The sequence below is a fragment of the Betta splendens genome, chromosome 10 (genome assembly GCF_900634795.4).
Source record: "Betta splendens chromosome 10, fBetSpl5.4, whole genome shotgun sequence".
Classification (NCBI taxonomy): domain Eukaryota; kingdom Metazoa; phylum Chordata; class Actinopteri; order Anabantiformes; family Osphronemidae; genus Betta; species Betta splendens.
Genome location: NC_040890.2, coordinates 8,141,765 through 8,168,416, shown reverse-complemented (window position 1 = coordinate 8,168,416; position 26,652 = coordinate 8,141,765). Strand labels below are relative to the sequence as shown.

Genomic DNA, 26,652 nt, shown 5'->3' with positions numbered 1-26,652 from the left:
ATGGTGTCTGGCTGCAAGTCGAGGAGGCTAGTTACTGCCAGAGGACTGGCTTCTGCTTCACTCGGCTTTTTCCATCTCCTTCAAGTGTTATTTAACTGATGGCAGCTAGGCTTGCTTAGGCAGACAACAGAAAGATTTTATGGGCTCTAGATGTGTTGCCTACAAAAACGTCATTCATGATATCAAATGAAGTTCTATTTTTAGGAATGCAACTCGATGCACTAGACTAAAGAGAGGTGAGCAGCTGTTTGTGAAAGCCAGCTGCTGGACAACTTCCCTGCTACTTGATGCCAGACTAAAAAACTCCCATTTGATACTGTCTTGAAATTTAAAAAGGAAATGTGCCATTTTAACAAAACGATATGAAAGAAGTTTATTACATTAAGCTATGAAGATGTTCCGGCTACGAGAGCGTAATCATACAAATTCAAAAATCAAAGGGGTCAGTTTAAAACGATCTTTCAGCTGTTATGTAAGTTACAGGACAGTTCTGTGAATTGCTGCTTATATGGGCCCATCTTAACTGTTGCAACCATGTGTGGGTTCAGCATTAGTCTCTACAGCAGCAGAGGCCCTGTTAGCAGCTGTCGTCCTCCAGGATTTCTGGGTGATCCTCCCAGAACTGGTCTCCTATGATGTCACAGTGGTGGGCTTCCACTCTCCTCCTGCTGCGAGTCACAGCCACATCCTTCTCTTCTTCATTTGGGACCTTCATGCGTTTTGTGACAGTTTCATCGCGCTAAACAAAAAAATGAGAAGTATAATGAAGGAAATATCGATAGTACCGTAACTCTGTTTAAAAAAACACTCTATACTGTGATAGATCAAATTACTTTTTTCCTGTAATACACAACTTTAGAAACACATCACCCCATAAAACTACAACTTTGCAATACATAATATGCCACATGTGTTAGTTTCCTCTCAGTGAGTTTTAAGCAGCTCACCTTTTCCCAGATGAGAGCGGTTCCCTTCCTGTGCTGAGCAGATTCATTGTTGTAGTTGATGTCAAAGTCTGAGAATAGGATCTCGTTTTTGTCTGCAGCTAATGTTCCCTGAAATCAAAACATAAATGAAAGTGATTATATTTCAAGTATGTCTTCACTGTGAGTTAAGCAGACGCAATTTAAAATGGTCTCAGTCTGAAATACAGGGTTACAACTACACCACCCTTTGCTTTGTCATTTGAAACAGGAGATCTGCTTAGGCTGTAACATCAGAGGAGGAGGACTACTGTCTGTAGTTGAGATGATTTTTAGGGATAAATAAACTCAGAACTACAAAGACATGATGGGGTGTGAATGACTCGCTGCCCAAACAGGAACATTTCCATTATCACAACTCATCAGCTGTCATCACATCACTGGACTTCCCCTCACCGCCCACAGGGGAAGTTAGTAAACCATACATGTCAATTGACAGCAGCTGCCACTAATAGTTGATAGAGTTGATGTTCCATAGAAAGCTAAAAATGCTTTATTTTCTGTTGATCTGTTTTGTCCAAACTATATTTATATAAACTGTGAACTCATAAGTGGAGTTACAAACAAGTGCATGATCTCACCTTCAACCACAATTAATTATAGCGATGGTCAGAGAAGTAATAAACCATTGCATGCACACCACGCAATGATTGTGAAAGAGTTTCTCTGAAATTGACAGCCACATATATTTCCAGCATTCATAGTAAAATAAATACTATTTCTTTCTGATAAATTGTTGTCATTAGAGGGGAATTTTAATTTATTTTTTTAGTTGATTTTAATATTACAGAAGCAGCTAAAACCCATTAAATGCATGCTTGCGAGTTTCTTATATTCAACACATGGTTTGAAATATATGTACATTATATTTATATATAAATACATTACCTCTGGCCAACAGAGGGGATAACCTCCCACTTAGCACACAGCCCATAGAAAATGTATGGCTCATATGATGGGACTCTTAAAAACAAGTTGTCTGTGTTTTGCTCTTACCTTTAGACGATCCTCTGCTTGGACTGTAGTGAGTCCTCCCTTCTGTACTAATGTCCAAAACACTGTGTTGTACAAATTGTTTATGTGACCTGGAAAACCACAAACACAATTTCATATTTCTTCCGTTTACTTAACAAAATCATCAGTCAAATGTTTGTTTGTCCTTACAATCTGCTTGTCTCCAGCTCAGGTAGTCTCTAAGGTTGCGGTTGCTTGGATACAAGACCACGCGTCCATCAAAACCAGGTGGGTACAGAAGGGGCTGTTCGCCAAAAAACTCCTTCCAGTAAAACACATATGAGGAGGAGAACTGAGAGGCCACGTGAGTCATGAGTTTACTGTCAGAAAAGAAAAAGGGAAAAATTAAGCCAGGCAAAATAAATCAATATTAGAAAGTCTCCACTGCCAAAATCTGAGTACCTGGCTCTCCTCTTGAACCAGGTGGAGGTCCTCTTGAAAACAAAACTGAACTCATCACTTTGACCATAACTAATGACAATATCCTCAAGCTCCTCCATGACAGAGCGAGCACTCCTGGTCATCAGGCCCAAGGCTCTGTTATCGTTGGGCTTTGTAAAATTGTGCTGCGCTGCAAACCTATGGAAATATGGAAGACAAATATTATACATACAATTGTGTATCAAATTCTTAACTTGCAACATCACTGGTGTGTTCAAATAAATAAGAAGTGTGCGGTATGAGAAGGAACTGACTTGTGGAAGTTTCGGCCATCTAGTCTCACAACAATGTAGCAGTTTCTTAGACAAGTGTCATCTGTCTCAAAGCTTCGGACATATTCAAACTTGCTCTTTGCCATGTTGCTGGTGCTGGTAAAAAGACAAGCCAAGGGTTTGACAATGCAACACCTGACAGCCAATGTGCCAGAATTTCCAATCAGCATGAGGACACTGCAGAAGAGAAAACACAGTAAGCAAACATATACACAGGACTCAAAGACAAATAATACAAGATTGTGATTAATTTATATAGATATCACACCATACGATTACAATGTGAACCAACAGATCACATGTACCTTTTAGGATTATTAATGTTTATCGTAAGTAAGTTACACGTTTATATGTAAACTCGAAACAACACGTACGTGCAAGAAGCTATTCTAAACCAGATGTCATTTGTTCTACCAACTCACGCTGGCTTGTGTACAGTCCGTCAACGATTACGGTCGTAGTGGTTCCGTGGACTGAACGAACAAGCGTTCCGGAGCTCAAGCTGAACAGACACAAACAAATCAAGGGTCTCGTTGTTACAGATCCGCGTTACAAATCCACCATAGTATATAAGTGTAGTATTGTGCTGATGTGCTGCATAATTTACTAATAAGAGCCATCGACATCATACATCGATATCAAACATCACCTGAGTTTTAGCACCATCATGCGGTGAACAAGGGCCGTTAACAAGAATTTGTGTATTTATTTGTAAAGTCATCTTAGTCATCGAGCGTTTTCTCAAAATGAATTCCCTAAACATACCTTCCTCCCGCAAACGTTAATGCTGTTGACAAATACTTGACACGTCGCACGGTCGATGTATCCAATTTGCAGTTCAAATTATTTCCTAGAATTTTTTGTTAATTTCTACTATAACAATTAAATATTGTAATTGTTAAGCACCATGAAAATTACCAAAGTGATGGAAATTTCCAATAAGTGTTTGGGGTTTAGTGCGTCTTTTTCCTCTACGGGATGCGTGTAACGCGGATGGTTACAGATTTCCCAGAATTCCTCGCTTCGCTTCGATCGTTTCAAACATGGAGGAGCAAGAAAGAGAAAGTACCAAACCAGCCACTATAGAGGCAAAGTCCGCTTCACGTTCTACCACAACACCGGCCTCGGAGCGAGAGGCGGAGGCGGACGACGACGACGCGCAGAAATTAGATTTCTGCTCGGATAAGTTCGACCCTCTCTTGGCCCTGTACTCTCAAAACGTGTCGCTTCCCTTTCCAAACATCAAATGCTTTAACAACGTGTCCGATTACGAGAGCTTTCTGAAGGGCGGCCGGGGCCGAGCCAAGCCGGAGAATGTGGAGAGGCGGCGGCTGAAGGCTCTGAAAGGGGTCGCGGACCCGGAGCGCATCGAGAGGCTGAAGCGGCTCATGGTGAACAATCCGGTACCGGAGGCAGAACAGGGGGAAGGCAGCGGCAGCGCGCCGCGGAGGAGGAGGCAGAAACCCCCCAAAAACGTCCTGACAAGAATGCCCTGTAGGTTTTATTACTTCTGGAACATGGCTGTGTGCTCCAAGTGAATGTCTCCTGATCTTTACACCTTGTGTGGCCTGTGTGTGCGCAGTGTGTAAAGGCAGTCCTCTGGGTGAGCTGTTCCGTTGCGTGGAGGAGAGGATAAGGGTCAAAGTTCACATCAGGACCTTCAAAGGGCTCAGGGGAGTGTGCTCCGGCTTTGTCGTGGCTTTCGACAAATTCTGGAACATGGTGAGGGGATTCCTGCTTACAGAGCTGTGTGCCAGGATATGTGTGAGACCAGGATCCAAACTGTATGTAGTTTTCAGTGGAGGTCTGTCTGTGTTTTGACAGCAGAGAATTGCCTACACCTGTCAGTCACAGGTGTTAATATTGTGGCTGGTTGCTGTAATCCACTATGCTGTTCTGTGCGATGATGTGATGTCTTTATATTGAGCTCTCCTTATTATCTTACTTGCTTTTGTCAGGCAATGGTGGATGTAGATGAGACTTACAGGGAGCCGTTGCTTGGAGAAGCGCTGAACCATGAGAAGACACTCTCCATTACAAGGGTATGGTCTAGTTCAGTGTACAGTTGGTCAGTGCTGACCTCCTTTCAGTAAAGTTGACAACTAAGGCTGATATAAAGTTAAAATTTCAAATAGCAATGAGCATTAGTAATTTGGTAAAGGTTAAGTTAAATCTATTAAAACGTGCAACCTCAAGGTTTTGCTTCTTCTCTTGCAGCTCTTTGAGAAGTTAAAGCTGCAGGAAACCTCACTAGATGATAAATCAGGAAAGAACCAAACCCCCAAAGCTGCAGATAAAAGTGGTGGCTCGCGCACTGCAAGCAGCAGCAGAGCCGCTAGGACGGAGTCCACGCCGTCGGAAGCGCCCACATCCAAACAGAAGAAAGAGCCCAAGATGTACGGCAAGGTCCGTACACGCCATGTCAACCAGCTGTTCATCCGGGGTGAGAACATTATTCTGGTGAACCCACAGCCGCTCTGAGTTTTGTCCTATGTTTGATATTTATGCAAAAATAGCAGCTGCTTTCCATAAATGTCCCAATAATAGTAAGTAGTATTTTTAACACACATCTGTAATAATGTGTGAAGTGCTGCAGATGGAATGTCAGTGGAATTTTGACTTAATTTGATTCAGAAGAATCAAACTGTTATATCATATTGATATGGATGTTTTTCTGTGGCCAACAGAGGAATCTGTATTGAGAAATAAAAAGCTTTCAGAACTAATTAGTTATTTCCCGAGCTTGTTTTGTCCATCAACCACTAATTTTTCTCTCCTGCCGTTTTATGGGCAACCCCGTTCATTCTGGTTGTTGTCCAGCAGGTGGCAGCACAAACACATTGGTGGCACGTGCGAGGCCTCTGTCATCCCAGCGCTCGTCCCTTTATGTTGCGTTCCCCCATTAGTTTGAACAGGAATGACAGCGCAGTCTCAGCGGACTTCATAAATGCAATATGAATAATTGAGTTTGTGAAGCTAGAGATTGCAGCTGGCACTCAAAAGCTGTCATTTGTCTTGACGTCTCAGATTGCTTTTACTCTTTAATGGGCACATTACCCATAAAAGCACAATTTACTGCATCTTGTGGAAGTTGTAAAGATTTTTTTTTTTAATGGCAGAGGTTGCTTTTGGATGATGAGCGCACAGAATGATTGCATGTCACAGTAATGTTTCTGGGTCTGTCGAGAATTTTTACTTTAGTTTCCCGTAATTTGACTTATGAGAGTTTAACTGACCCTCTTTCTATATATTTTTATGCCACAAATAGGACAAATCGTGTCAGTGGCTAAGCTATTCATCTATACACTGTTACTTTTCATACATCAGAATATTATTAGTATAGCCTATTTAACAGTCCTCTCCAGAGAGGGAAAACGGGGTCAATTGTTTAACGTAAGCTGTGATTTAGTTGTGTTTGTCACACCAGTGTTCCAACAGACCTTATTAGATGAGAAGGGGACAACAATAGTGTTAAAGACATGAACCATAACTGGGTTCTTTTCCTTTGATAGTTCCCTCAGTAATCAGGTCGCCCTGCTCGCTATGAGAAAGACTTTCATTAGAGCAGGATCAACAGCTTTTATTTTGAAGTATCCAGAATCTTTAATGACAGCTGAAATCTGGGTTCAATCAAAGTGGTTGACACACTTATCGTTCTGTCCTAATGATAGAATGTGTAAATTAATATTTACTAAAGTTTTTTCTTAACATAAAACAATGAAGTTAAAGTTGCTTTCACTAATGGAATTTCAAAGTCAGACGCAAGTGGCTTCAATTTTGCTGCTTGAAGCTCTTTTGGATGAGGCTAATGACACAGCACACCAAATAACACACATCATTAACAAATTTCAATCATCTGTTTAATGTTGTTGATAAAGAATCTCAATGTGTAAATCAAATCAAAATGGGAGTCATGTAAAATTAAATTTCTTTAGATTGCATATACTAGTGTTTAAGTAACAATCCCATTTTAGAGAAGATCAAATGATACAAAGTAGAAAACAATGCATAAAAACTACCTACTGATATTTTAGAAAAAACAGCAAACAGATTTTGGTCTTTGTAATGCTTCAGTCTCTGAGTGAGTGCTACCATGTGTTAGTATGCTCAGCCTCTTAAACCCTTGGGAGAGCAGGAAAGCACAACTTCAATCCTTCTGGGCTGCAGAATCCACTGCCTTCTCCTCAGGCAAGTGAATTATTTATCTCTTCGTTGACATACCCAACATGTCAGGTAGCCAAGATTTACTTATCAATCACTCATTAGGTCGGGAGGCAACCACCAGCAGGCACTTGAACCACTGAAGAGCAACATTTCAGACATCTACCAGATCACTTAGCTGCGTACGGCCGTGTACGTTACATCTACAGTATATCTGACCAACACCAATAAACTGGGTGTATCAGAAACCAAATTGGCGACGCTCATTTATTATGTACCTGATGAGCTGCAATGTATAGAAAACATAGTTGCTGTCATAATGGTAAGATACTTTTTGATGTAGACCCTTATAAAGATGAAAGAAACAGCAGCATTCACCAAGCTGCACATATAAACGAAGAGGTGTACGATGGAACAGTCTGTATCAACACATCAGGTGCCGAGATGATGAACATGTTTGTGTGTCTGAAGAACTGAAGTCATCACTGGCCTTGAACAGAGTAGGAATAATAAAAATGTGCCTGACAAACAGAACAGAGCCTGTGAAATGGTAACTCATTGCACCTAATTTCTGTACAGACAGTACACTTGGCTTAAGTTGTAAGTACAAACATGTTTGTACCCAGGAGGGAAGAGAAGCTCTGGTAGCTGTCTTCAACAATGAACAGTCACATCGCCTCCTTTAAAGAGGTTGGAGGAAAAAAAAGGCAAAAGGTCTCGCAGGCACTGTGTGCTGTAATAACAAATTCACAATCTCTGGATGAGGCTTCTCCTTCCTACTGATTATCTCATTTGGATGCAAACTGATTAGAATATTCTTCATATGTTAAAATATATAGAAATATATATATATATATATATACACACACCAACAAGGCTACAAACTGATGGTCGGTTGAAGAAGGAAGTCGTTAAATTAATTAATAGCTTTCACACTAAACGCATTACTTTCAGTGACAGGCCACGTTTAGAGCGTGGACTCTTGTTTACAAACAGAAGGTGTCAGCGTGCTTTGTTGTGTATCTTATATCAGATTTGGTCTGTTTGATGCAACTTTTCACGCCGTCACTACCTTTCCTGTAGGTACTTTATAACTTATTTGTAAGGGCTCCAGATTTCTATTTACAGATCAAAAGGAAGAACGTGGACAAATAAGAGGTAACTTGACATTCTCAAACGTACATCAGAAAGTTAAAATGGCTAATCCTGTTATCTAAACTTACCATTCAGTAAAGTTACTGATAATGCACACAGACTATCACTGTGTGATTATATATACACCGATTTTTTGCTGTTCTGGTGATTTCACTTGATTGAGGTTATAAAGCAAATTCCCCTGACATTCGCTAGGTGGCACAGCTTCCTCCTCCTTATTCCTAACTAAGTGAAAGGCACATCATCTTCATTATCATAATCATCACCATCATCAGTGTGCATGTCTGACCACCACCATAGACCAGACACATCATTGGTTCAAACTACATACACATACACACAACCAACCACACACAAACATGTGAAATAAGGAGATTGCAGGGTGTTAACAAGATAGTTGACATTATTCAAGTACTCTTTGTTTGCAGCTCATAACAATCCTTCACCAATGGACGGAGAGAGACTGATGCCACTGCTTCTGATAATCTTTGCTGTCCAGCTCCATCACTTTCCAAAGTTGCCAAAGTCAGCAAAGGCATCATATTTGGGCTGTTGGACGAGAGCAGGGTTCATTCCCATCCCCATAGCACCAGGCATCCCCATGGTCATACCTCCCTGTGGCATCCCCATGGTCATGCCTCCCTGTGGCATCCCCATGGTCATGCCTCCCTGTGGCATCCCCATGGTCATGCCTCCCTGTGGCATCCCCATGGTCATGCCCATCCCCATCATGCCCTGCTGGGGGGTCATAGCCATGCCCATGCCCATGCCAGCTCCAGGTTGCATCATAGGGTTAGGGTTAATGGGTGGCCTGATTGTTGTGGTTCCTAGGCTCATATTTGCAAATCCCTGGGAGAGCATATTAGCAGGTACCTGGTTACCTGAAAAAAAAAAACATAAACCAAATAAACTGAATTGTCCAAACTTAATTTAAAATGTGAGAACAATAAACTTCACTGTCATGTCAAAATCACTGTCATATTTAGTTAGATTTAACCTTGTTGGAGGGTGTTGAGTGTGGGCTGGCTAGGTTTGGGAGGATGCATGCCTGGACCCAGGAAGTCCAGGCTGATGTTTACAGAGGGGTCTGACCAGGTGGAAGGAAGAGGAGCTTTGGCTCCAGCACTTTGAGAGGACGCTCCCTGCTGCACAGGCTGCATCAACTGCGGTTGTAGGGGACCCCCGAGGTTCTGGAGAGGCAGGTGAAAAAGACACACAAGCACAACCAAAAACAGTGTTAGAGAAAGTCTACAGAAGTATACACTAAAAGCTTAAACACAGAAAGACATGAAAACATACAATTTCTTGTCATTATTTAAGACCCTAATCCTTTAGCCTGACCCACTTAAACCTGCCAGTGTCTTATTCTAAACTCATTAAAACACACAATGTAAAGTAAATCCAATAAAAGTGAGTGGTGGGTGTTTTCTCAGTGAAACAAAGTTTATTTAAGTAGGTCAAAAACATTTTAAGATGGAAATATAGTAGACATATGCTGGCTTTTGTGGGGGTTTTAATGTTTCTGTAAGTCAGAACTGATTCGTCTCATTCCTTGTGTCAGTAACAGGAGGAGTGGGTGGTTAGTGGGCGGTCTCTGGGGGAGTTGAGCATCTGGTGAGTCTGCATATTAACCCTCTACCATCATGCTAGTCCTCCATCTTTCAGTCACAAGGTGTACGTCTCTATCACACATGCAAACTGACAAATGTGGTCAACAAGTGCCTGCGAGTAACAGTAACTGTGAGAAAAATGAAAAATGCTGCATTATGTGGAGTTAAACGAAATCAAGTTAATAACGTGTCACATCTGTTTGACCTTCATCCATTGGCTTCTCCTTTAATTTCAAAAATCATAGTTACTACTTTTTCTAGCACCAACCTTGAACCAATTCAACAAAGTATTGCTGTCACACTGTTTCAGTCACCATTATAAATGGTGCATGTGAAACCAGGTGGTGTCTAAAAGGAGTCGAGTCTAGCAGCCCCTACAGGGACAACAATGTCCAATACGCAAGACCAAACCTTTCAATAACAAATAAACCATCTCTTTGACATCAGATAGATATCAATCAAAAAAGAAAACAGTCAGATTTATTAATCTAGTTTAAAGTAATAAAATCTGCATAGATGTGTGGTTTCTTTGCTGCTGATATTCAGTCTACACATGTGACACTTATGCCCCCATGAGTCATGTAGTGATATATCAGTGTAAATTATTGAAACAGGGCGTGCTGTGTGTATGAATGCAATCATGCATACCTGTGACATAGACTGCGGCAGACCTGTGGTGCTTATGCTCTGTGTGCTGCTCATGCTAAAGTTAACGCTCTGGGAGGACGTGAGGGACTGAGTTGGCCCCATCAAGTCAAACAGGTTTGCTGAGGCAGGAGCCGAGACTGGGGCAATGGCAGGACCCACTGTCATGCCTCCAAAGAGGTCGTTTCCACTGGTGTCAACAGTCTGAGCAGATGCTGGCATCTGACCTCCAGGGAAGGCATTCCACTCTCCGAAGTCGCCGTTGCTGCTAGAGGCTTGTGTTGCTGCAATGAAAAAAAAATAAATTTAGTTTAGTTTAAATTGTGTTAGCAGTCTTGTGTTAGAAAAGTTTGTATTGTGAGCAGTGTTAATAATTGCAAGATTCTGGGGAAAAGAATTCTGCATGCAGATCTGAACATGTCACAGTAATCATGGATAAACAGCTGAAGCTAGTTTGACAGCCACATTTTCAGTGACCACTGGTGCAAGGTTTAAAAATTTCATTGAACTGGCCAATCTTGTTGTCTCGCCCTTTCTCAGCTACCGCCACCCCCACCGAGTTCCTCTGTCCCTGTCTCCTTGTCATCCATAACACGAGTTGATGTGTGTCTGTTCTTGTTATGCAGAGCAGGTAGCAGGCTCCATATGGCCAGGGCTCCCTCCCAGCAGCTTTCTGAATATTCTAGTAGTATGGCTGCAACAGAACAGCACACATATGCACATGTTACAAGAAAAAAAAAAGTCCTAAAACCAACCAGATCCTGCGGTGAGGCCGACAGAGGCAGCAGGCGAGGAGAAGTCCGCAAATCCTCCGATCAAGTCTGCATTACGGAAAAAACAGACAAACGTGTCAATTTTATATAAGCGAGCTCCAGGTGTCATTCTACCATAGTTAGCATTCTTTCAGTGTCACAAATAAAGAAGGGAGGGGTGGTGGCAGTGAATAGGTGGAGAAGACCAAACATCTGTTCAGCTCCCACCCTTTCCATTCACTAGGGACTGCTCCAAAAACATCTGGTGCACTTAGTTCCTATACATCAACTCCCCACCCCCCTGCTGTCCACAAAATCTGAAGCTAGCATCAGCAGCTGGGCACTGTCACTGCAAACAGAGTCTACTTCAGTAGTCACTGTCGGCAGTGTTGTAATGCTTAAGGTTATTCCTGGAATACCTTGTGTCTACCATGAATTTAGATAAAAAGGTAAACCACAGAAATGCTCTCAGCATCAGGGTACTACAACAATGAAGTGCATTTCACAGAATATCAAACTAGTACTATAATGAGTGACAATATACTTGTGGCAGCAGGCTGGCTTGGGGTTGAGTCCACCATTAGTAGGTCAGCTAGGCCAGTACTGGAAGGTTGAGGGGCTGCTGCTGGTTGGGGCTGTTGAAAAATAATTAGCAAATAGATCAGTACAAAATAATTTAGGCATAAAAAAAAAAAAATCAATATGCTGATGTTACCTGTTTGGTGGTGGTCTGTGGGCTACCGTCTCCTGTATAGTTAGCAGCTGCTCCCAGGTCTACCTTCTTGGAGGGGACCCCTCCCCTCTTCCGTGTTGCTGTTGTCTCTGTTGCTTGGACAATTTGTACACTTTTGGTGGTAACAGTCTCCTCATCATCTTTAAACTCTTTTCTGGATTGGCCGTTGTGAGATGAGTGACCTCGGTCCTCCTCGTTATCACTATGGAAAAAGTTATGTTATTAAGTTATGTTATTACACAACAGATTATTTGATCCCTCTAAAGCTATTAAGAAATTAAGTGCATCAAGATCAAATTCTGTTTTGGATGAAGGCTTATCATATACTGCTCACAACTAGATTTAAGTATTTGAAAATAGCACTCATGACTTAAACTAAAACTGACTCTTACCTAAATCGGTCTGGAGAGTCGTCTCTATCCTTCTTCCTAAATCTGCTGATGGTGTCATCGATTGTGCTGCCTATTTTGTCGCTGATCTCTCCCAACTTCTCACTAAAGGGGAATTGGCCCTTGCTCTTGTCCCAGTCATCGTCCCACTTCCCTCGGTTATCGTCGTACCGGTCCCCCGCTGGAGGAAAATCATTTGAGTTTGTGTAAAAACAGCAAGGATAAACAACATTAAAAGCACAGGATGTTTGTTTGTAACCGCACAAGTTATAACTTACAGTAACCTCGGTATCCCATACTGTCAGAGGAAACACCAGTGTATTTGTCTCTGTTCTTTTTTGCCTTTTTTCGTTCTTCTCTTAGCCGCTCATCATCCTGGACAAACTCCACCAGCTCCTTCACCTTTTGACGCACATTCACACCTTGGTCTTTCCCATTCTCATCTATTAAGAGATATGGAGATTAAAAATGAAATGACTAAACCAGACACTTTATCAATTCAGATATACACACACACACACACACACACACACACACACACACACACACACACACACACACACACACACACACACACACACACACACACACACAATATATATATATATATATACACTGTATCTGTTCGGCAAATTCAGGGCAGTTTGCGCGTGCGTGTGTACATGTTGGTGGTTAAAGGGTTTGAGGAATAAGCAGAGCTTGTGACCCTCATCCATTCATTAACGGTTTACACTGAAGCTTTTGTTATTAATCTTTTGCAGTGCTTAAGAGTACAAGTGTACCTTAACAACAAAAAACAAGTAAAGACATTTATTTATAAAACAGAAGCATGTCAGTTTTCTATGTACTGCACCAAGTGAAGAAAAGAGAAAAGGACAGAGGTAAAGCATGAGACCCATAACTTACCTACAAAGTGGTAGCTTTCTAACGACCTCAGGTCATACAGATGTTCTCTGGCACTAGTAACAACCCTCTCTGATCCATTTCTGATTAGATGGGCCAGCAGAAGCAGGGACTGAAAGATGTTCAACAAGAATCAAGAATTTAATTCTTGATAAACTCAATCTGACCTAATAATTTTTATAAACTATATGACTTTTTTGGTTAGAATAATTCTCCCTTCTACTACGGCTCACATCAAATTAATTGCAATTCAATTTTACTTTTTAAATTATAAAAATTAGTAATAGCAATAAAACTTAAAAAAAAAACATTAGTTAAATGTAGGCTTATTAATTTTTCTAATTATCACTGGTTTCTACTTAAATATATAATATATATCATATAGGATTGAATTTTGTTAAATATACATTAAGGAAACAGTATTGAAAGCTTTAATTAACTTTGCTGGCACACCTTATAAACTCTTCTCCAGTTCTTCTTGTTATCCCTCAACATGCGGGCCCATAGCATGTTCATCACCTCCGGAAACTGCTCATACATGAAGGTGCATCTGATAACAATTAAATCCAGATAAAAGATTAACACAATGTAATTTTAATGTTTAATAGAAGTGTGTATTTGTACTGTAGGACGATTAACAGGAAGACTGTTTAGTTCTTTTACAGTTTTTTTATGCAGAAACTTAACAGGGGTTTCTAAAATAAGTTGAATCTAAAAGTACTATTGCTTTGGCAATAGTACATTTAGATCAAACTTGGCATTTTGCTTTGGCAAGTTGCTTTGGCATTTTTATGTTTATGAAGCCACGGTTCCCAGCACTGCAGGATAGCACAGCAAACAAAGTCAACACAGTCAAAACCCTATGACTATGAATTGTGGGACTACAGTTCTTAAAGTAATCTGAATGCTGCTGTGACCATCCCAGCAAAAACAACAACATAGTTTCAGAACACTGTCAAATAAAGTCGTAAGTGGAAAATATTATAAAAATGCTACGTTGAATTTTTTTTTACTTTTTCCCCCCTATGTCCTTTGTAAACAAATGAATGTTGTGAGCTCCAGCAAATGTTCCTACAGGGATTTTTACACAAATAACCTTTGCAGTTTTTGCAGGACATAACACTGTTTGTAGTATTCCTTACCTTGATATTTCATTCATTAGTTGCCCTGATGGTCCCCAGGGGTCATCATTGGTGGCTTCTCTGACTTTAGACTCCACCTCGGAATAGTTCATCACCACGTTGGTTCTGTAAATTGAGAAAAATAGAGACAAAAAATAAAAATTTGTGCCTGTACATCTACCATTTACTATAGAAGTTTCTAATATGTGGACTCTATTGAGGCCAACAAAGGCTTTCACTATAGCCACACCCATATGTTCCTCATTGTCTATACAAAGGTTAAAAGGGAGTGCTTGCGTGTGTCCTCTAAAACAAACTACTTGTGAAATCAAAAAGCAAGGCATTAAATAAGCAAAAAGCAAACCTGTGTCCAATATAAACACACAAAATGGGGCCTAAAAACAGCACGCAGAGAAACAGACTTTGGTCGTTATGGGTGACTTCTTGCCTGTTGACGCTCCAAGAAATTACCAAAAGAAAAAAAAGAAATCTCCAATTAGACAAAGTGGTAGGTTTGTACTTGGGGGAGGGTGACAGATTCCTAAACAAATAAGCAAATGCCTCTATTTGAACAAGACTTTTTGGAAATACATAGCTAACTAATGGTCTTTATCTTTTCAATCAGATGACAAAGCATGCATGATGTAGCAAGCAGCAAAAAACAACAAAAAAACAACCTCCTCCTTATCAGTCTTTGCAGAATGTTTAAAAATTGTGCTAAAATTAACGAAAGACTCTGTTGCAAGCATAGCAGAATATCTAGTTCACCAAGAGATTTATGTATAGCATATTGAAATAGTGTAGTGTATGTTTTCCCCTATAAGCTTGAGTTACACAAGATTCATAAAAGACTAGAGAAGTATGTAAGGCGTGTCATAGAACAGTACTGATTTTGTTACAGGGTTTACAGTTACACTCTGTGTCTCCCTTTCAATGTGTTAAAGCAACGTACCAAGAGAAGCCAGAAAAACATCAAGCATTATTCTGCATCACTACCAACCTCATTCTGATGAAATTATTCTCATGTCCAACATGCATTTTTACAAACGCATTGCTTGCGACACATGCAAGTATTGCATGCTATGCTAGGAAGACAACAGAATTTGCACTTACTGCCGTGCAAAATATAAGAGAGTGTGATGTAATGAAACAACGCCTTATCTGTGTGGTGGATTCTGTCCTAGATATGAACCAGCTATAACGGAAGTTAAAATACTCTCACAGTGGCAAACTATCATGCAGACTTCTGTTGGACTGTTACAGTGCAGTAGTTGACAAAACATTATCCTGCAGTTCAGTTATTAAATCCAATTGGGAAATAAGTTGCTTACATTTTGTTAAAGACAATTTATAAGTAGAAATATAAATAATAAAATAAAATAAAATAGTTTTGCATGTCCTACCACAGCAAAAACTGCAATTTAATCAGAAAAACAGGAAATGCTGCATTATGCAACATCATCAGCGTGAAGGAGTGTGACTCCGTTCGGTGAACCTTCAAGGAAACAGTGTTTGAACGCCCATGAAAATATATTAACACAAAATGTTCCTTCTCCTTAAACCTTGTGTGATGCAGTCGCTTTCTTTCTCTGTCCGACCCCCTGTCATGAAACAAAAACGTGTTCCAGGAGGTCACACCCCAGCATTCAGTAGGAATACAATGTTGGATGGATTTAAAAGCATGCCATTATTGTCCTCGTTGTTTGGCTTGCATAACAAACTATTAAACCTTTGAAGGGTAGGTGAATTTTGCAATACCGCAGCTGTAAGACTGCAGGACAGCACGTTCACATGGCTAACAGAAAACAAACTTTGATAGTGAACAAAAGACCAGTAATCCCTCGGGTGCAAGGCCCCTGACGGCGGTTTGATAACTTTTAACATAAATTTGCTACTGGACATGCAGGCTCCAACAGACCCTCATCCTGAAAGTAAAAGTACAAAGGACTCACCTTTTGTGCCTTTCTAGACAACTCTACCTGACAGTTGTATGGCTACTTTAATTAAATCCTAAAAGTTCCCAAATTAGCCTCACACTGGGCTTCAAAATGAACTACATGTGGCTTATGACCACATTCTACCCCTACGGTAGTCATTGCTGGAGACATACACGTTATTACGTTTATGTCTGACCAGTTCTACTAGCAGTTAAGGGTGTGAGACGATAACGAAATGTTTGTGAGAACAACAAACGGCAACTGAACGAATCCAACTCAACAGTAAAGGACGCTAAACTTAAAATTTAACGTATGGGTACTTTACGTTGAGTGGAACTTAGCCACAAGTGTCAACTTGTGATAAAAACCATGTATACGTCTAAATATACGACCAGACAGTGGCGACGTCGCCTTACATTTAGCATTCTTTGGAGCTTTTTCATATCAGGAGCTGTCAAACTAGCTTAGCTGGCTAGCCAAGTCAGCTAACGCTACCTAGCCAGCGGGCTAGATAATTAGCTTGTTAGCTACGGGAGTTAGCTCGCACTGCCGAAGAAAAGGCACAAAGCTCATGATTCGTGACACCACAGCACTGTAAACGTTTACTAAGCGAATAGACCAAATCACCGCGACACGGAAGTCATGTTAAGACACGTAGTATTAGTCAGAGTCGCCTAACTAACTAACTAACTCGCTGCTAGCATTCAGAGTGGCTAACTTGTTCGTCTGACATGACGTCAAAGTTTTGGGTACGTGTCTCTCTTTCAAACAGGTAGAGGACAGCGGCATAAAACACGAAACGGACGCGGTATACTCACGCTTTGTCAACCAGCTCCCTCACTTTCCACATGTTCAGCATCTTGGCTCTGTGAAAAGGGACTTTCTGCCTCGGCAAAACCCTTTACTCCAGACGAACACTAAACCTTGAACTCTAAAGTTAACTCTTCTCCACGTCTCTTTCTAGACAGGAGGCGCAAACGCACCAGCAGGCAGACAGGAAGGTTACTATGGGAAATGCCCCTGTGACGTCATCAAACGTGCGTAAAGCAGCATCGGACTTGTAGTTTCTACTTTGTGTTCAGCCACCTGTTTGTAGGCAGTCAAATCAAACTATAAATTAAACAATAATACACGCCATTGGATGAATGACATTTATATGGGTGTGTATTTGACTTCTCTGAGCACATGGATAAACTGCAATGGGAATATAATTCAACAGGCTGTTAAACTGGCTTGGTTGGTACATTGTCTTACATTATTGTGTTGCCATTGGTTACTGCTATATGTATCAGGTGCCAAGTTATAGGAGATCGAAATAAAAAAGTAGCATAAATAGGTTTTCAAAAGCAACCACAGGTACTGAATGAAAACGCAGGTAGGCATATGTGAGTAAATGTAAAACTAAGGCTTAAAAATGAAACCTGCCACCGTGCTGTTGTCTGTTGACTCTAATAGATTATATGTTAAACATTATATTATTAGTGTTCATGCAACAAAAAGGCACTGTCTCTCTATAAAACACATGCAATGAATCAATATTTCTTATTCTTAATCCTTTCTTATTCTTAATTAAAGTAATCTCCCACTGCAAAATCTATCTTACTTTTCCGAATGTTTTCCAGTTTTCCCCAAACTGTGCCCTACATCATAGCCCGCAGGTCAGCACCCCCTGTGTTCTCCATCCCTTCCTCATCTGGCATTCAGGCATGCTACAATGACCCAGTGATGCTGTGTGACAGGCCAGGCAGGGCACTCGCTGTTTGTGTCAATCCAGATCAATCACTCCCTCTTCTGGACGGACAACGTCATCAACGTGCAGAAAGGTCACGGGGGCTGTGCCACAGCCAGGCCTGGTGTTAGGAGCAGGCAGGCCAGCTTAGGAAGTAAACAACCTTGACTGACTGAGTGTTGGCAAATCCTGCAGGTACAGTCATTTTATAACTGAGATAAGCAAGTGTTACAGTATAATTACTTTACTCTTCCTTTAAATCATTTTATTTAGTTGCTATAAATGAGTATATGCCACATATTAGGACTTTTTGTTTTATTGATTTATATTTCAGGGGACAAGATAAGCCCTCCTGTGCCCCACACCCTGCAGCACCTCTGTTCTCTAATGATACGTGTAAATGTGGCCCAGTGCTTACACTTCTATAGGAGAACAGGAAGCAACAACACAATAGCCAAATACAACCCATTTGAGGAAAAAAAACCCAACAAGAAACAGCACTTCACGGCCCAGAATGCACTGCACCCAAGGGAGCAACCTCAATTACTGTTACACGTCCGAAGAGAAGAACTCTAGGAGAAGTGATTGCTGGGATGGAAATGGCTGTGTATGTGTGTTTGTGCATGTGTAAGTGTGTCTTTTAGTGAATGCGTGTGTGTGGGTCGGGAGAGGATGGATAGAAAAGCACTCAGTAAAAAGATCTTTCAGAAACACTTTGCCGCAGTGACGTTGACGCGAGCTGTTGATTGACATGCACTTCTCGACAGAAACCAGAGCTATCAACCTATCTGCCACGCATTAAGAATGGCACGGTCCTCTGGGAGGGGCCTAAGTGGTAAATGATGTTGTTCAAGACAGTCTCTGTCAACAATGCATGTGTATTTGTGAGTGTGCTATTGCTGAGGATGGCAAAGTATTCAATCAGAGCTCTGATTGAAAAAGCTCTGTGTCCTTAAAGATCAGTTTTCTGTCTAACGATGAACAGGACGTGTATGTTTTACTGTATGTGGTTGGGATGAAGCTGTGCGATTTGTTGTAAATACAATATTGTGCTAAGCAATTGGGGTAAAATGTAGCTGGCAGAAGGTCTCAAATAACATTTAAGTAGTGAAACTTTGGCGGTTTTGTGGTGAGTTTTTATGCAAAAATGTTCTCTTTATCTCGTAGACCCAGATTCTCCCTTTGGATGTGGAAGGAAGTGACAGCGTTTGCTTGATATTTCATATTTTATAACAATGTTCTATTCATCATGTTGCTGTTTGGTTGATCATCAATTTGGTCTACTGAGACCTAGTTGTCACTAACAGCGTTTGAGTCTTGAGAGATGAAAAAAAAAAAAAAAACTGAGCCGATAAACACGCCGTGATGGTAAGAGGAGCAGCACTAGGGGGCACTCTGACTTTTCGGGTTCAGGATTCTGCTGATGGTGGCACAGGGATGGAGTGTGTGGAGCATCTGTGCACATCACTGGGGGGCCGAGGTTGTATGTTTACGTGACCATTCCAAGTTCCCATGATAAATGTGGCCAAAACATCATCTAGATTTGGAGAACGGGCCCAGAAAATGCTGCTTCCACTGCTCCCCTCTTCTCCTTTTCTCCACAAACATGTGCTTCCAATCTCTCACAGCCCTGTGCTTTTTTTTCTTTTTCACAGTGTCGTTACCAAACAATGTTCTTTGTTTTGTGCATTAGCTATGAATTAACAATCCTGTCCATCTTTGCGGCCACAGAAGAGGTTGTGATCTGTTCAGTCACTCGCTGGGGCCCGCTTTTCCTCCTGTCAGAGTGAGGGTTCTTTCAATGCTGTTATATTTCAGGCTGTTATTGTTGGCCCTGTTGCAGCCCCGGTAAGATCTTTAGTACTTTTCCCAAGCGATATAACCCCCACACACATCACACAGTATCTGACCCCTGTCTTCATGACACATGACAGATCCACTGTGGTGGTGGTGTGTGTGTGTGTGTGTGTGTGTGTGTGTGTGTGTGTGTGTGTGTGTGTGTGTGTGTGTGTGTGTGTGTGTGTGTGTGTGTGTGTGTTTGTGTGTGTGTGTGTGTGTGTGTGTGTGTGTGTAAACATGTGTGTGCTGCACAGATATGTCCGCAAAAAAGCAGAGCATATCTGGCACAGTGTGGAGTTATTGAATATGCTTAAACAATGAGGCCACTTGTCATATGTTCAAAGTTGCACAGACAACCCGCTGTGATCTCAAACCACACACACAGATGTTCCTAATGGGACTGAAGTAGCGTTCACATTCCTGTGGATAACCGGCCTGTTTATTTTTCTCTCCAAACTGAACTGCGTTGCCACTTTCCCTCGGTGAGAAACAAGATGGAAGATGAGGTTTTATTTTTTGGGGATGATGAGAGGGGCTCTCACTCCAGTGCAGGCCTCCGAAGCCAACTGTCAGTGCCACTAAAACAGCAAAGTTGCCAATGTGTAATTCTTTGTTAGCTAAAACCGCTGTTGCCGCTGTTCCGCAACATGAGGAGACGAGATGTTGTAATTGTGAAGGCTTATGTTTATGACTCGGGGTGTTACAGTAAATCCTGTAGCTTTGTACATGGGCGAGAAAATGCACACATATACACATAGTGAAACCCACACAGGTATGCTCAAGTCCTGAGAGCATCTGCTCCTTTACAACCAGATTGAATTAGCAATTACAGAGAGTAAAAACCAGAACAAAACATCTGGAGCTGTAAGCAGCAGAGGTTATAAATCTGAGAGGTGGGTGTGTGAATGTGTGTGTGTATGTGAGGGTGGGGGGGGGGGGTATAGTATGAAAATGAGCCAAAGTGAGATTCTCAAGGACAGTGTCTCTGATTGGCCCATTAACATGCCAGGGGTGTCAAAAAGGACCCGAGGCAATGGGAGAAATGGGACAGAGCAGAGGGCTTTGGAGGGCATATGAAACAGTGAATGGCGAGGTAGAGTGTGCGGGACGCACAAGGAAGGAGCCAACCGCAGCATTAGACAAGATAATCCGACTGGCGAGATACACAGATGTTGTTTGTGTGTCGAACCTCCTCAGGAAATCGCCCCGATAAGCTGAGAGAGGGCCGTGGAAAAGCTGAAGGGAAGTTGTGAAAAAAGACCTCGGGGTTTGGAAAAAGACCCGGAGCTGTGTGGGTGCAGGGATTGAGACACAGAGGCTGAAGATCAGCACTCTGCCAAACCATAATTATGCATGTTTGGACACACAAAATGCCTTAAGTAAACAAGAGGCTGGGTGTTCATAAATGTATCGCACTGATTCTATCCAGTTTGGTATAAATCCATGTAAATGGCAGGCTGGAAAGCCACAGTAACATTACAACATCTGTTTTTGCTATTATTGGCCCAGTAAATTACGTAGGCAATTTGTTTGCGCTGTTGTTAGAGTAATAGAATCAAATTATCCCATGTTAGGGAAATGATTATGTACGAAGCGGAACCCATCAGGGATTCACAAGGCAATCAGCGAAGTAAGACAGAGCTAAAATGTTGCCGTTCTGCATGTCAACTTTTCCAGATCCACTGCATCATTTCGGAGGACGTTCGTCTAAAGTGTGGAGTAGGAGAAAAAGAGTACCTGGTTCAAACAGAAGCAGGGCTGTTCACACACCCGTCTGGCAAACGCTGAGAGTTGCTGTGTCAATGCAGAAGCGCGGTGCCTGCCGTCAGCGGTCGCTCCGCGGCGCAACATCAATCCAGCGGGAGCCGCGCGAATGAGCGCGGCGCGTGATGGGAGGACAGTCGTAATTGAAAGAGCCTGACACAAGCCAAATGAGAAGTGCTCGCAATGAAGGACAATATCAAATGCCTCTTATCAATTAAAAGCCAGGGAACAGTGTTTACATTCCCACTCCAAGGCCAGACGCCGGGTGTGTGTTTCAAATAGGTCAAGGTTGGAGCGAAAACAAAAGTTAGTCGATTAGCAGTCGAGGTGCAACGCTCCTAATTTGTATGCTAATCTGGCAGATCATCATATCGCGTAGGCACTGCTTGCGATTCTACATCTGCACGCACTCATTTAATTATCCAAACACAATTCACAAAAGTCACTGGAAACAAACCAAACCAAAATAAAATAATTTGCATATATTTAAAAGAGCAGATAAAGTCCCCTGGGGTTGGTTAATATTTCAGAGGCATAATAATAATATGCTAAATCATTCACATTTCATCCAGCACCAAAACAAAGTGGCTTTGTCGATGTAATTAGGGTGTTTTAGAGTTGAATCACCCTGGCAAATGACCATGTTTTTCTCTCTGGGAGACCCGTGTGTGAATGTATCTAAGCTTCCCTCCCTTCCTGTGTGTGTGTGTGTGTGTGTGTGTGTATGTGTGTGTGTGTGTGTGTGTGTTTGTGTGTTTGGGTTTGCGTTGTATTGTCACCATTCCTGCATGTGCGCACAGTCTTAGAAAAGGATTGATTAAAGAGAGAGTGTCTGTCTCAGAGCAGTTAATGAGGTTTGGTCCCATGAGCTGTGAGGTTTAGGTGTGTGTGTGTGCACGCGCATGTGTGTTTGCATGCATGCATGCAGACCTAGTGGAAGACATTGTTAATTGGCTAAGACTTATTTTCAACAGGGGGATATTCAAGGGCACGGCGCCTCCACATTCTGCCATTTGTACAACATAGTGATACATTCACTTTCTACAGTATATTAAATGTAAATTTAAGGAAATGATGAGTCAGTAACATACTGACACATCATTATAATTAATCATAGTCATATTTTGTATGAAATTCAAATATTCAGATTTTTTTTCCTGCCGGAATGATGAAGATAGAAGTTGACAAAACAGGCTGAAAACTGAATGGAAAGAAATGTTATTTTGCTGTTTTGTGTTAGCTGAGTGTATCTGAAGATGTGAATGAATCTCACTCATTTTTCCCCCTGGGGACAAGTAGAAGTGAAAGGAAAGAAAGGCAAGAAAGAAGGAAATTGAAATATAAAAAAGACAGAAAGGAACGACAGACACACAGAAGATGAGACAAAGGAGGAGAGATTTTCCACAAAGGCCAGTCGACTGTAGACGGATGCGGTGTCACCTGCTCCGGTCTCCTCGCAGGCCTGTCCGTCGGTGTGTGTATACAGACCTGCATGTTCCTTTACAGCGCAACACACAGCTCGTCTCAAACAGCAGGAAGCATCAACGCTTTCATGTGGAGCACAGCCCCAAAGTAGAGCAAGATCACAATGTGTGTGCGTGTGTGTGTGTGTGTGTGTGTGTGTGTGTGTGTGTGTGTGTGTGTGTGTGTGTGTGTGTGTGTGTGTGTGTGTGTGTGTGTGTGAAACCCAGGCTTTTCCCCCCTTGGGACCTGCACAAACACGCTTCCCATCTTTCCTTTGAGTTTCACATTCAAAGGTTCCACTCGTTCAGCTGTCAATCATTCTCTCAGCCAATCAAGGCCCCTCATTCTCAGTCTGTTTATAGATCAAGGGTGGTTTAAGCGTATGTATGTGATGTGACTGGAATTTTTACCATGACTAATACTAATACTGTAAATATTCATATTTTCTACACATCACCCGTGGTGTCAATCAAAATCAACACTATTGTGATACAGTGTGAGCACGCTGCACATCTGTAACAATATTTATTACTGTGGGTCCTGGAAACACATCGCTGATATTAGAAGGATGGCAGAAAATGTGACCATAACATATGTCAAAAGTGGCTGAATGGAATGAAATGACTTTGTGGATGTCCAGAAGTTCTTTAAAGGAGGTTAAAAGAGGACGTAGTGTTGAGTGTGAGTTAGAGGTGGTGTGTGTGTGTGTGTGTGTGTGTATGTGTGTGTGTGCCATCAAAAGACATTAACTATTGCGTTACGTGCAACGTGCACATCGCAACCCAGATATGTCATGCTTAATTTAGTGGCTAAGAGAACAAGAGGAGGAGAAAAACTACAAATTATGATGAAATGTGCAATATAGCCGTGAATATGACACATCGCACTTCAACGGCGCTTTTCGCGCTTTAAAGCATGCGACGGGAAAAAGAGCGGCGGCGGCGGAGCAGCAGGCTGACAGGGACGAACAGACGGAGCATCAGGTGACATCAGGCGATATCAGACCTCACCTCTGATTGCCATCTATTATGATGGAACAATAGTTTCCTGTGAGCCGTGCTAACGACCTGTGTGTGTAAGCAACAGGGGAAATTAACCCAGGCTGTACTTTGTCTGCTTTATGCCAGGAGGAGAACTGACAAAGGGAGAGGAGCAGTGTGGGAGAATCACTCCCACACCTGTTATTTGGTGATAGACAGCTGCCATATGCTCGTACCTGTGCTGCGTGGGAGCCGCGTCTGAGGCTCCGTCACCAACAGAGGGCAGCAGAGGGCTTCAGACACGGAGCGGCCGATCGGAGCCGGAGCGTTGGGTTCAACCAGCAGAGAACCCAGCCTGCCTCAGACCCGCGTGTCCTCCCGCATGCGTCCACCCGCATTTCGGGGAAATAAAAAAAATTTTTTTAGAAAGTTGTTTGTCGGCAAAACCAAAACGTGGCGTGAGACCTTCGCGTTGCCGCGGTGAGACAGACGCGTGTTTGTGTCAACTTTGTCTATTTTTCCCAGCGAAAAACAAGGTGGGAGTGAGGTTTGAACTGCGGGGCACTGGTAATGGCGGCGTGTGTGTTGTACAGCACGTCTCAGCGAGAAACGAGCTCGATCTATTCACACTACATGCAGAGCCGTGGCCTCCAGGCTTGAGTTCCTGCTTCGGTAATGACTCTGTTCCCCTGTGGAATGTAGAACATTGTCTTTCCTCAAATGAGGGAAACACACGCGCGCACGCAAAATAAAAAAAATAAAAAATACGCGCGCGTGCGCACGCGCGAGCACGCGCTTCGATATGCATGAGACGAAAAGCCTTGTAAACACATCCGGACAAAATAGCGCGCGCTTGTGCCTCGCGAGTACAGCACACGTAAACACGCACGCTCGCAGCCCACACATGCCCACGTAAACACGCGCTCGCGCACGAACGCAGCATCTCGGTCGGAGGAACATCGATTGGGCCTCCCTCTCAGGTTTGCTTCTACTATGATCAATCAGTGAGTTTATGGACCACAATGTGTGGCAGCTTGTATTGCTCTTTCTCCCTCTTCGTTACTGATCAGAGAAAATCCCACTCTAAGCAAGCGCAATGCACATTCATACAATTTTAATGACTCTTAAATTAACCATCATATTTTTGCTCCACTCCTTCACTGACTAAATCGCTTAATATGCATCAACGCCGGCCTCACTCGTGGGTTCGCCGTGACATTTTTATAATTCCTTTGCTCGGGCATTGTGTTTATTTATGAGTGTGTAGGCTTTTTTGGCTGATAAATGGCACAATTAAACAGTGCTCAGACACTCGAGCAGGCGTCTCAGGCTGCTGACAGATTTTTAGTGTCCTCTTCCTTGGCTAACGATGAAAGTAAATAATGTCTTAACGAGGTTGCTGGAGCAGTTGTTTGAGGATTCATTTTATCTTTTTGCATTTGCTTTGAGCAGCAGTGGTTGAACACAACACAAAAGTGAGGTTCACAGCCTAGATTCTGCGCTTTGAACATAATTTAGCAGCTTGTTAACAAATTCACTTTACAATTATTACCAAGGTTACAAGTGAATATTGAAATAAATTCTGAATTGTTCGGGACTGTGTTAGCAGTGGGCAGACTAATTATAGTTATTTGCCATATTGTCTGTTATATTCTCAGGGTTTTGCCACTCTGTTTTTCAGCCTTTGTATTTGAACATGACGCGAAAACAGGGTCAAACAAGACGCACAACAATGGTGTTAAGCCGCAGTTCACGAGGTGCCACGGAACTCAACTCTTCCAACTTCCTGTATGCATTATTCACGGGCCCCTATTGGCTGCTGTGGGTTTAGTGATGAAAGCAGCCTGACGCAATACTCAGCAACAGCGTTTTACAGTATTGTTTTACAAACTATTGTAAGACAGGGTTAGAACAAGAGAGAGTATTAGCCAAGCCCTGGGAGGAAGGTAGCTTTATGAGCCCTCTGAGGCTGGGAGCGCCTGGGCTCCTGTGCAGTTAAGCAGTGGGCAACGCCGCTACAAGCTGCCCCTGCATTTACAGAATGCCCTTGGACGGAGGATACGTGTGAGAGAGAAAGTGTGGGGCATGCATGCTCACGGGCTAATGAGTGCATGTGTTAATGTCTGTGTGTGGGTCTGTGTGCACATGTGAGTGTGCACGGACGGAGATGTTGTTGGGTTGAGTCAGTCTCCAGAGGAAAAGAGAAGGACAAATGCTCCTTAAAAATAGCCCCTGGGCAGCTGGTGTACACAGTCTATCAGCAGTCCGTCCCTGGGGCCAAGGAGGGAGGGAGGAGGGGATGAGAGAGAGAGAGAGGGAGAGAGAGAGAGAGAGAGAGAGGGGATGGAGGCGAGAGCAAGTGAGGGGAATGTGGAAAAAATAGGGTAGAATATGGGTGGAATAAAAGGCAAGAATATACATGGACACAAAAAGATAACCCTGCTTGCAAAAAAAGAAAGAAGCTCGCGGAAAAAGGAACCAAAAGTCGAAAAGAAAAGGGGAAGTGAGATAACTGAAGGCAAAAGATGGAGGCAGCCTACCGGTCCCAGTTGTGAATGCTCTGGAGGTCACAGAGGAGGGATAGGGTTTTCGAGAGAGCAACTTTGTCCCCAGACGTCTTCAGTTACTAATATACCAGCGTGGGCTTCGCTAAATCGCTCCCAGTTGGCAGGAGTAGAGATCTTTGAGACCCACTGAGACCCTTTATAGAAATAACTCTACCCCATTTGCTCTCAATGACTCGCTGCAGAATTTTGTGTG

General features: G+C 42.4%; 3 protein-coding genes and 2 long non-coding RNA genes across 11 annotated transcripts in view; 3 read left to right on the top strand and 2 right to left on the bottom strand.

The window, feature by feature from the left end:
• Nucleotides 1-347: 347 nt before the first annotated feature.
• Nucleotides 348-3,611, bottom strand: thg1l (tRNA-histidine guanylyltransferase 1-like). Of its 5 annotated transcripts, none has more exons than XM_029165715.2 (8): nt 3,476-3,611; nt 3,085-3,212; nt 2,693-2,887; nt 2,400-2,576; nt 2,148-2,317; nt 1,980-2,068; nt 948-1,055; nt 348-739 (listed from the first exon to the last, which is right to left on the bottom strand). In XM_029165715.2, exons 3-8 carry the CDS (start codon nt 2,878-2,880, stop codon nt 578-580), a joined length of 894 nt encoding a protein of 297 aa, XP_029021548.1. In that variant the 5' UTR covers nt 2,881-2,887; nt 3,085-3,212; nt 3,476-3,611; the 3' UTR covers nt 348-577. The 5 variants fall into 5 exon arrangements, with proteins under 5 accessions (XP_029021548.1, XP_029021550.1, XP_029021549.1 ...); XM_029165717.2 differs by having other exon boundaries at nt 3,133-3,212; XM_029165716.3 differs by lacking the exon at nt 3,476-3,611 and having other exon boundaries at nt 3,085-3,267.
• Nucleotides 3,612-3,704: 93 nt separating this feature from the next.
• lsm11 (LSM11, U7 small nuclear RNA associated) lies at nt 3,705-5,398 on the top strand. The gene is made up of 4 exons (XM_029165713.3): nt 3,705-4,204; nt 4,293-4,432; nt 4,669-4,752; nt 4,928-5,398. Exons 1-4 carry the CDS (start codon nt 3,754-3,756, stop codon nt 5,189-5,191), a joined length of 939 nt encoding a protein of 312 aa, XP_029021546.1. The 5' UTR covers nt 3,705-3,753; the 3' UTR covers nt 5,192-5,398.
• Nucleotides 5,399-6,274: 876 nt separating this feature from the next.
• Nucleotides 6,275-17,124, bottom strand: clint1a (clathrin interactor 1a). 2 transcript variants are annotated; one of them, XM_029165663.3, is made up of 12 exons: nt 16,935-17,124; nt 14,201-14,305; nt 13,512-13,608; nt 13,062-13,170; nt 12,434-12,598; nt 12,159-12,336; nt 11,749-11,968; nt 11,578-11,668; nt 11,037-11,102; nt 10,285-10,565; nt 9,024-9,216; nt 6,275-8,907 (listed from the first exon to the last, which is right to left on the bottom strand). In XM_029165663.3, exons 1-12 carry the CDS (start codon nt 16,973-16,975, stop codon nt 8,531-8,533), a joined length of 1,923 nt encoding a protein of 640 aa, XP_029021496.1. In that variant the 5' UTR covers nt 16,976-17,124; the 3' UTR covers nt 6,275-8,530. The 2 variants fall into 2 exon arrangements, with proteins under 2 accessions (XP_029021496.1, XP_029021497.1); XM_029165664.3 differs by lacking the exon at nt 16,935-17,124 and adding an exon at nt 16,132-16,813.
• Nucleotides 17,089-18,957, top strand: LOC121202542 (uncharacterized). Its single transcript, XR_005898239.2, has 3 exons — nt 17,089-17,153; nt 17,739-18,040; nt 18,180-18,957. It is a non-coding gene; the product is annotated as an uncharacterized LOC121202542 (long non-coding RNA).
• A 5,183-nt stretch (nt 18,958-24,140) lies between these two features.
• Nucleotides 24,141-26,652, top strand: part of LOC114864779 (uncharacterized) — a 27,515-nt gene continuing 25,003 nt past the window's right edge. The window contains exon 1 of one of the 2 annotated variants that reach the window (XR_008695942.1): nt 24,141-24,372. This is a non-coding gene — a long non-coding RNA (uncharacterized LOC114864779). Of the gene's footprint in view, nt 24,373-24,393; nt 24,873-26,652 lie in introns of those variants that run through there. The other variant, XR_003787400.3, reaches the window with a different exon arrangement.